Below are 9227 nucleotides of genomic sequence, written 5' to 3' on the forward strand. Positions count from 1 at the left end.
GTCGGGCTGCCCTGCCGGCCATGGTGGGGGAGCCCGCACCGGCCCTCTGAGTGAACCCCGGTGTCCAAGCAGGCGGCAGCAGCCCAGGGGCCCCAAGCCTTTTCCCCCTCCCTGTGTCCCTGGTCCCTGATCCCCCAGGCACCCCATTCCTCCCTCCCCCCTCCTGAGTCTTCTGTGTCTCTCTCCAGGGACCTCTGTCCCTGGAACTCTGTCTGGGTCTGGGTTGTGTGGCTCCGACTGAATCTCTGTTCTGTCACTGTGATTCCACCTTCTCCGTGGCTCTGTTTTTGTCTCTGGATTCTGAACCTCACATGCTCTCTGTCTCCCTTGCCCCCACACACATGCTTGTGTCTGTCTCTTGCCCACATCTGCCCCATTTCTCTCTGGGTCCCTGTGACTGGATTTCTGTTTTTTGCCGTTGTCCATCCCAAACGCAAGAGAAACTTCCAGCCACTGCTGCCCATCTTCCTGCAGGGGATGTTCGGCCCCAGGTCAGTGCCCCGAGATTGTGTGGGGCGCAGGTGGCCCGAAGCCCTCCCCCACTCACTACCTCTAACTAGGCTCTCCTGTCTTTACAGACCTTCCCGCATGGTTCCATCCATCACTCATGGCCCATCCTGGCTCTCCTGGCCTCCAGCAGAGAAAGGGAGCCAGCCCACCCCCAGGGGAGAGCTCCAGCACCACCCCACACATACACACACACTTGGCTGCCTCCCTGGAGCTCTGCCAGGCTGTTGGCATCCCAGCTCTGGGCATTGTCTGTGTGCTTCCCAGGCCCCAGCGGGAGGGGAGGGGAAGGAAAGGGGGAGGCAGCTGGGGAAGGGGAAAGAGGGAGGATGGGGAGGAGCCTCCATCTCTAATTTCATAATAAACAAACACTTTATTTTGTAAAGTTGGAGCCCTGTTCTGTTTCTGCACTCAGGCTTCTGTATGGAGCTTCACTGTGCCAAAGGGCGGGAGGAGAGGCCTAAGCTTATTCCCTCTGGCTCATTCTTTCTCCTTTGCGGGGCAGTCCACTTCAAGTCCCTCTAGATCAGCGGTCACCAACCTTTCGGACCTCACGGACCACCAGTGGTCCGCGGACCACCGGCTGGCGACCGCTGCTCTAGACAGAGGAGGGTTTGCGTTGCTTCCATTCAGGAAGTAAGGAAATAATGACTTGTGCCCCACTCCTACCACCAACTCTTTGGGTTCCCTGTTGTTCTCAAACTGTCCTAGGAAATTAAGATGTGGGGACTGGCCAGAGGGAAGGATGGAAAGAAGTAGAGGGTGAGGGCTACATAGAAGAGAGGAGGAGAGATGAAAGAAGAGCCTTAGCTGGTTTGGCTCAGTGGATAGTGTTGGCCTGCGGATCAAAGGGCCCAGGGTTTGATTCTAGCCAAGGGCACGTACTTCGGTTGCAGGCTCCTCCCCAGGCCCTGTTTGGGGCTCCTGTAGGAGGCAGCCAGTCAATGTGTTTTTCTCACATCAATATTTCTCTCTGTCTTTCACTCTCTCTAAAAAAAAAAATCAATGGAAAAATATCCTTGGGTGAGGTTTAAAAAAAAAAAAAAGGCTAAGAAGAAAAGAAGAGGGACTTCAGACAAAGAAAAAATGTTTATGTGGGGGGGGGGGGACAAGCCAATCTCTCTTGGGGCCTGTGGTGCCCATTGGGCAAAGGGTGGGCCAGTGTGAGATGGCACAGTCACACTGAATCCGGGCCTGCTGCCCCAACCTTTAACTCTCCCCAGTCCACTGTCTTATTCTCTTTTCTATATATACTAGAGACCCGATGCACAAAATTTGTACAAGAGTAGGTCTTCCTTCCCCTGGCTGCCTCGCAGCCCCACAGCCCCACCCCCCACCCACTGGTTGTTCCGGAAGGTTGTCCGTCCAGTCTAATTAGCATATTAGCTCTTTATTATATAGGACTAGAGGCCTGATGCATGAAATTTGTGCAAGAGGAGGCCTTCCTTCCCCCAGCTGCTGGCACCGGCTTCCCTCTGGCACCTAGTACCTGGGCTTCCCTCACAGCCCCGGCTTCTTCCGAAAGGTCATCCGGAAGGACATCCAGTCTAATTAGCATATTATGCTTTTATTATTATAGATATGTTTTAATTTCTTTTAGAGAGGCAGGGAGAGGGGGAGAGAGATAGAAACACCAATGATGAGAGAGAATCATCGATTGGCTGCCTCCTGCATGCCCCCCACTGGGGATCAAGCCTGCAACCCGGGCATGTGCCCTGACCAGGAATCAAACCATGACCTCCTGGTTCATAAACCAACACTCAATCACTGAGCCAGCTGGCTGAGCCATTGTCTTATTCTTCATGGAGCTCAAAGGAGGAGGGTGAGGACCAGAGAGGCAGAATCAAAGCCAACTGGGGTGGTGGGTGGGAGCTGAGTGGGAGCAGCCAGCATCTCTCAATGTCCACTCCTTGAGCAGAGAAGGGATCAGCGTGAACACCCAGGCCTCCCTCCTAACTCCAGGCGGGGCTCTTGTAGACTCGAGTAGGTGGGTCAGGACAGGTCCTTGTGTCCCTCGCCTCCAAGTGTGGGGTGCTGGCAATCAGGAAAGCTGCTTCAAGGGTTACTGCCTTCTCTCACACCTCCCACACCTGGTTGGTTAGGGCCACCAGGTGGTGGGACAACAAGGACCCTTGCCCCAGGGCTGGAGTTGTCATTTCCTCTGCTGAAGGCTGGAACTGGACCCCTGACTGCCAAAGGCCTGTGCAAGAGCAGGCCGTCTGCCCCCTAAAGGCCTCAGGTGACGGTGAGGAAGCAGCACACCAAGCAGGGTGTCAAAGGAACAAGGTCTTCCAGCTCAGGGCAGGACAGGTAACATCCCTACCCCTTTGGTCTCTCTCTGATCGCTGCATCAGGCTTCAGGAATAAGTGGAGAAAAGGAGAACTGACCGTGGGCCACTCCTGGGTAGTAAGGGGTGTGTTGACGTGAATGCATACATTTGCCTGCTCTTCCAACCCTCCCACACCCTCCTCTGGTCCGGACCTCCACAACTCATTAAACTTAGCGGGGGACAGGGCATGGGAAACAGGCTGGTCAGCAAGACCCTTGGGCTTATCTCTGGTCTCAAATACCTTATCTTCTGGAAGGACAGAACCTGTCAAAGGAGTGAAGAAGGGCAGGACCATGAAAGAAAAAGAAAAGGGGAGAGGCAATGGGTAAAGGAGACGCAGGAAGGAGGACGTCCCTCCTGTGCCGCCCTCTTTGTCTGGGTTCCATCCTCCCTCCCAGTCTATGGGAAGTGGAGGGGCACAGAACATCCCAGGAGACAGCTACATGCAATTCCCAGAGAGCCTTTTGCTGGGCTCAGGTGGCAATCCAGGCTCCAGACCACCACTCCCTCCCTCTACTTCTCACTCCCAGGCCTCAGGATAGGGGTGGGAGGGTTCAGAAGGGTGGGATGAGCCCTGACCCCACCTCCTCTTTACTCTGGAGCAGTGGGTCGCCAACCCGTGGTCCTCGGACCACTGGCGGTCCGTGAGGTCCAAAAGGTTGGTGACCACTGCTCTGGAGCATTTTCCCAAAAGAAGTGACAAGGCCTGGCTTTCTCCCCAATAAGGTCCTGCTCTCCTTATCCAAGTGTTGCTCCTGCTTTTCCAGTCTGTCTCCTGTCTCTGCACTCAGGAACCACACATGCATCACCCGTCACACTCATGTGCACACACCTATCCTGGATCACTCATACCAGGACACCGGACCCACACACATCTCTGCACATGGAGAGGCACTCTCTTATGCCTGATTCCATTAAACACTTGAATCCTAGGCAAAGCTGCCCTTCCTCCTCTGCTCCCCCAGGACTAGGCTAGCCAGGATCCCTGACCTCCAGTTATTCTTTCCAGAGCCCCGCCTTCCCTCCCCTGAGGCTGGGGAGCAGGCTTGGGGTGAAGAAGGGCTGCTGAACAGGCCACTGGCCAGATTCTGGACCCTGGCTCGAAGGCTAGTCTTCCTGTACTGGGCACCTTTTTTTAAAAATCCTTACTCCAATATATTTTTTTCATTGATTTTCAGAGAGAGTGGAAGGGAGGGAGGAGGAGAAGAGAGAGAGAAACATCGAAGTGAGAGAGACACACTGATTGGCTGCCTCCTGCACGCCCGGACCAGGGCCAGGGATCAAGGTACAGGCCCTTGACTGGGAATCGAATCCATGACCCTTTGGTCCATAGGCTGCCACTCTAACTACTGAGAAAAACCAGCTAGGGCCTGGACACCTTTCTCTTTTCTTTTAAATATATTTTTATTGATTTCAGAGAGGAAGGAAGAGGGAGAGATAGAAACATCACTGATGAGAGAGAATAATTTATTGGCTGCTTCCTATACCCCCCCCCCCGCCCCCCTCCACTGGGGATCCAGCCTGCAACCTGGGCATGTGCCCTGACTGGTAATCGAACCGTGACCTCCTGGTTCATAGATCGATGCTCAACCACTGAGCCACACCGGCCAGGCCTGGGCACCTTTCTACAGTCGCTTTTCCCTATCACAATTTCACCCCCTTTGTCCCCACTGCTTTCCTTCTTAGGGCTCCCTGACCTTTCCTCCAGCCAGCTCCTGCCTGGATGACCCCTTAGCCTGAGGTGCAGGGTTGGAACTCAAGGAAGGCCTAGGGGCTGGGAGGCGTGTCAGGAGGGGGAAGTGGCTGTTCTCTGTGGAACGGAGGCTGCAGGGGTGGGATAGAGAAAGACGGTTCAGCAGCCTTCCTTCAGGTCCCATCTCTTGGCTGACCGTGCTTTCTCTGGGAACGGGAAGGGCTGGGGGGTGTCCCTCCGGGAGCTGTCAGCCTACAGCTCCAAGTCAGGGCTTACAAGGGAGCTGGAGGGGGCCAGGAGGGGCAGGAGAAGCCGAGCTAACCTGATAGTTCCCATGGGCACAGCCATCTCCCTCTTTCCTGCGTGCCCCAGAGGCCGCTACAGGAAGGAGAGGCTGGAAAGAAGGCAGAGGGAAGAAGGAGGAGGAGAAGTCTGGCAGCAGCAACAGCAGACCCGAAAGAGCAGCGCACAGGTGAGCTGTGGAGCCGGTTCCTGGCCCTGGCAGGTAGGGCACATGAGGCGCAGGGGGAGCAGCCTCCCTGGGCCACCCCTCCCTCCAGGCCCTCAGGATCCTCTGGGTTCAGTCATCCCTGGCCACTGGCATGGGCTTGGCCCGCTCCTCTCCCCACCTCCCTCCCCAGATGCCTGCAGGGCTCTGTCCTGGTGGCAGGGAGGAAAGTGAGGCAGAGGACCTGGGAGGAGAAGTTGTGCTAAAGCAGCATGGCTTGGAGCGGAAGGTCTGCCGCGTACTGTGTGACCTCGGGCAAGGTTTCCTCTTCTGTAAAATGAGGATAATTTTTACCTCAGAGAGTTACCCCAGAACTGTACTCACTCGGTTAGAATGAAATGGGGGCGGGGGGAGGGACGGCAGAGGAGAGCAGGTGAGAAGCCCATCGCCACCCACCAGGAGCCCACAATGCTCAGCCTCTCCAGCCTGGGCCCTTTGGGCTACTCCCCACCTCACCCCCCTCCTGGCTTCCCCACCTTAGCAAGCTGAGAAAATGACAGACTCTGAAGCTGAGATAAGGACTAAAATGGGAGGAGGAGGAAAGACGGGGGTAGGGTAGAGGAAGCAGAGAGGATGGCAGGAAATGAGGGTCTGGCACCTCGCACAGCGTCTGGCACCAGCAGGCACGCAGTGAGGATTTCTGAAAGAAGGACTTGGCACTGGAAGGAGGCTGGACCAATCTATTGGGCGCCAATAGGGACACGCTGGACAGAACCATCAGTAGCTCTGGGTTGCAGAAAGAGAGGGAGACTTGGAACAAATGAAACGGGCCACCCCTAAGGGCTGGAGCCAGAGGCTGTGAGGCCGCTCACACCCATCCTTCACCCGCTCCCTGCACTGGGTCCCCCCAAGTCCTGCCACTTCTTACAGAGTCTCAGTCTCTGCAGGGAGCCCCGAGTCTCCTGGTCGGCATCCCACAGAAAGTTCCCCACCGTCACCAGCTCCGTGGGGGGTGACAGGTTCGGGATGGGCCTCGCTGGCCTCCTCCTCTTGCTTCTCCGGCTCCGGGAGCTTCTGCAGCTCCGAGTACAGCACACAGGCATCGTTGCGTGACACGTACTCCCACCCACTCTCCCGCACGTGGAAAAGGTCCACAGAACCCCCAGAATAGGCGTCACGGTGGGTGGCGTGGGCCACGGCGCGGCGAGCCAGGATGTAGGCTTCCTGAGTGGTCATGTCGTAGCGGTAGCCGCGGTCCAGCACGCCGTAGGCATAGGGAGACCCCGAGCCCACCGAGAAGATGTCTCCCTGCAGGCGGGTGCCATCGCTGTAGACATAGAAGAGGGCAGGGCCGGAGCGGTCCCAGCCACAGAGAGCAGTGGCCACACACAGATCCAGCCCCCGGTAGCGGGACATCATGGTGGACAAGAGCTTGGCGGCGCTGGCCACACTGGGCAGCCGGCCCTCCCTCAGCGCCCGCAGCCGCAGCTCCCGCTGCAGCACCCTGTACCAGGTGGCGCAGTCAGCGGAGGTGCCGGAGGTGGTGCCCAGGAGGTGCTGGTGGACGGGGATGACCTTGCGGGAGGCTGGACACGCCACGTAGTTGCTGCAGGAGGAACGGGTGTCGGCCGCAGCGATGACTCCATGTCGGAAGCGGAAGGCCAGCGTGGTGGTGCCGTGGGCCAGCCGGGGGCCATGGGTCTGCAAGAAGGTTTGAGGGTCACAGCCCCGGGGCACAGCCCAGCCACCAGCCGGAGACAGGTGAGGAGACAGTCCCTGCGTGTCGGGGGCCTGCCACTTGCACACATCCTGCAGAGCCATCCCTGGAGCTGAGTGAAGGTTGGAAGGAGCAGCACAGGGCTTTGTGTGAGTGTCAGGTGGGGGAAAGGGACGCTAAAGAAAAGCTGTGCTGCAGCCAGAACGGGCAAGGAAGGCGTGTGACTTGTGGCTTCACTTCTCCCTAGTCCCACATTAGGCTGGGGGACTGGCTGCTGGAGCACCCCCCTCCTCAGCGGAGGAGCGCTGAGGGGAGACAGGACGAGGCCAGCGGAGTTTCAGGTGCTGGGAAGACGCTGCCCCTGACACACCTGAGCTTCGCCCAAGGAGTCTCCTGTCCGTCATCCTCAGGCACCTGGAGAAGGTGCGGCCCAGGGAAGGAGGTGCGAGCCAAAGGGACAGAGCCGGCTTCCTCTTGTTTTTCCTGTCCCTGCCCTGAATGATCTCCCAGCCCAAGAGGATGAGTAAAGACAGGTCAGTCCTCTGAAGTAGTCAGAACAGGGTGCTGTGGTCCCACCGAGACGGGGGTTGTGAATATGGGGTTTTCGCCTCAGAGGTATGGGGCCAGAGAACCATGATGCTCCCTCAGCTCACATTTTCACCTCATGGTCAAGGTGGGGAAAGAGCAATGGGCTGAGACAAGGACAAAAGAGAAAAGAGCAAAAGAGCCTGGGGTTGGGGGAGACTCAAATACCTTTTAGAAAAGTAAGGTACTGAGGGGCCAGGGGTCAGGGAGCTCTCTCCTCTGCTTTGGGGGTGCATATGAAACTCCGTCTGCATACAGAGACAGCACTCCTGGCAGTTCTCCAGCAGCATAGCTTCTCTGGCTTGTGTTATAATTCTGAGTATGTAGCTGGAAAAAGTCTAATGGTTCCCCTTCTGCCCAATAGTTCTCAATGGCAAGAGATTGGCTTGTGGTTCTAAGGCAGGAGAAACAACTGACTTTGACACCCTTATGCTGAGTCTTAAGCCAACCAGGGGTGGTTGAGCGATGAAGCTGGTGGACCCTGACAGCTGGCCCTACAGAAAGACAAAGTAGACTAGAGCAGAGTGACAAGCTGCAACTACTTCTAGCACCACATGGAGTATATTTTACTAAACATTGCAGCTTACACGGGTGGCGTGGGAATGGCTTTATTCAAAGAAACAGACCCATAAACAAAGAAAGGGGCCTGGACCCTCCAGACTTCATGATGGTGGGGCTGTGGCATCACCGTTACCTGGGGTCTCAGTACACAGGCAAGTGTAAACGTGTCATGGGAAGACTGGAGAATCCAGGAGGTCAGGCTAAGGTCCAACCAGTCCTTCTCCCTTCCTTTGTGTAGAACCACATGGAAATCTTACTAAAGAGATAAGAATGTCTGCTCTTTCTAAAGACTAAGCCTTAAGACTCTTTGTATATGGATGGATGGTCACCTCCCTAGGTCAGGCCAATATCAAGTCCGATCTGGATAGTTGAATGGCCTTATAATTAGCCACCCTCTAATCTCCCCATCTAATCTTATCCTCCACACTGATATATTTTCCTAAATTATCACTCAAATCCTGTGTCTTTTCTACTAAGAAACCTTGAAGGGCTACAAGATCAAATCCAAACACTTCTCCACCCTAGGCTGGCATTTAAGGCCCACTATGGTCCAATCCTAATCCATCCACCACAACCTCTTTTCACACTATCTCCCACCTTCTCTTCATCTATTTGAATCCTAACCTTCAAAGTCTGGCTTCAGTACCACCTATTCTGAAAATTCTTCCCAGATATGGATTGAGAGAGGAGAGCCTGTGGGTTTGAGGGACCCCTGGCCCCTCAGTACCTTACTTTTTTTGAGGAGCAATGGGACCGAATTGGTACTTAGGGAAATAAATCCAGACCTCCTTGGCAAAGCCTTCCTGGACCCCCAACCTCACCCCAGTCTATACTGACCTCCTCTCCCACCTATGAACTTACAGCATTTATCATTTTCCTCCCCCCACCACCTTATCGAGATAAAACTGACATATAACATTGTGTAATTTTAAGGTGTACAATATGATGATTTTATATATATATATAGCAAAATGTTATATACACACACACACACACACACACACACACATACATTAGTGTCCCAGTGTACAGATTTGTGCACATTGAAAAGAAATTAATTAGAAGGAATATTTTAATATTGCTATTCACCCTTTCTCTATAACAGTGGTTCCCAACCTTCCTAATGCTGCGACCCTTTAATACAGTTCCTCATGTTGTAGTGACCCCCAATTTCATTGTGACCCCCAACCATAAAATTATTTTCGTTGCTACTTCATAACAGTAATTTTGCTACTGTTATGAATCGTAATGTAAATATCTGATATGCAGGATGTATTTTCATTGTTACAAATTGAACATAATTAAAGCATAGTGATTAATCACAAAAACAATATGTAATTATATATGTGTTTTCCGATGGTCTTAGGCGACCCCTGTGAAAGGGTC

At 54.5% G+C, this 9227-nt stretch overlaps 1 protein-coding gene and 1 long non-coding RNA gene across 2 annotated transcripts; one reads left to right on the forward strand and one right to left on the reverse strand.

Moving 5' to 3' along the window:
- Positions 1 to 6: 6 nt before the first annotated feature.
- On the forward strand, positions 7 to 892 carry LOC106724059. Its single transcript, XR_001359804.1, has 2 exons — positions 7 to 491; positions 579 to 892. It is a non-coding gene; the product is annotated as an uncharacterized LOC106724059 (long non-coding RNA).
- A 4949-nt stretch (positions 893 to 5841) lies between these two features.
- Positions 5842 to 6799, reverse strand: PSMB11 (proteasome (prosome, macropain) subunit, beta type, 11). The gene has a single exon (XM_005882242.2). The coding sequence runs from the start codon at positions 6797 to 6799 to the stop codon at positions 5903 to 5905; it is 897 nt and encodes a 298-aa protein (XP_005882304.1). The 3' UTR covers positions 5842 to 5902.
- Between the last annotated feature and the right edge of the window lie 2428 nt (positions 6800 to 9227).

Source organism: Myotis brandtii, unplaced genomic scaffold (genome assembly GCF_000412655.1).
Source record: "Myotis brandtii unplaced genomic scaffold, ASM41265v1 scaffold70, whole genome shotgun sequence".
Lineage (NCBI taxonomy): Eukaryota > Metazoa > Chordata > Mammalia > Chiroptera > Vespertilionidae > Myotis > Myotis brandtii.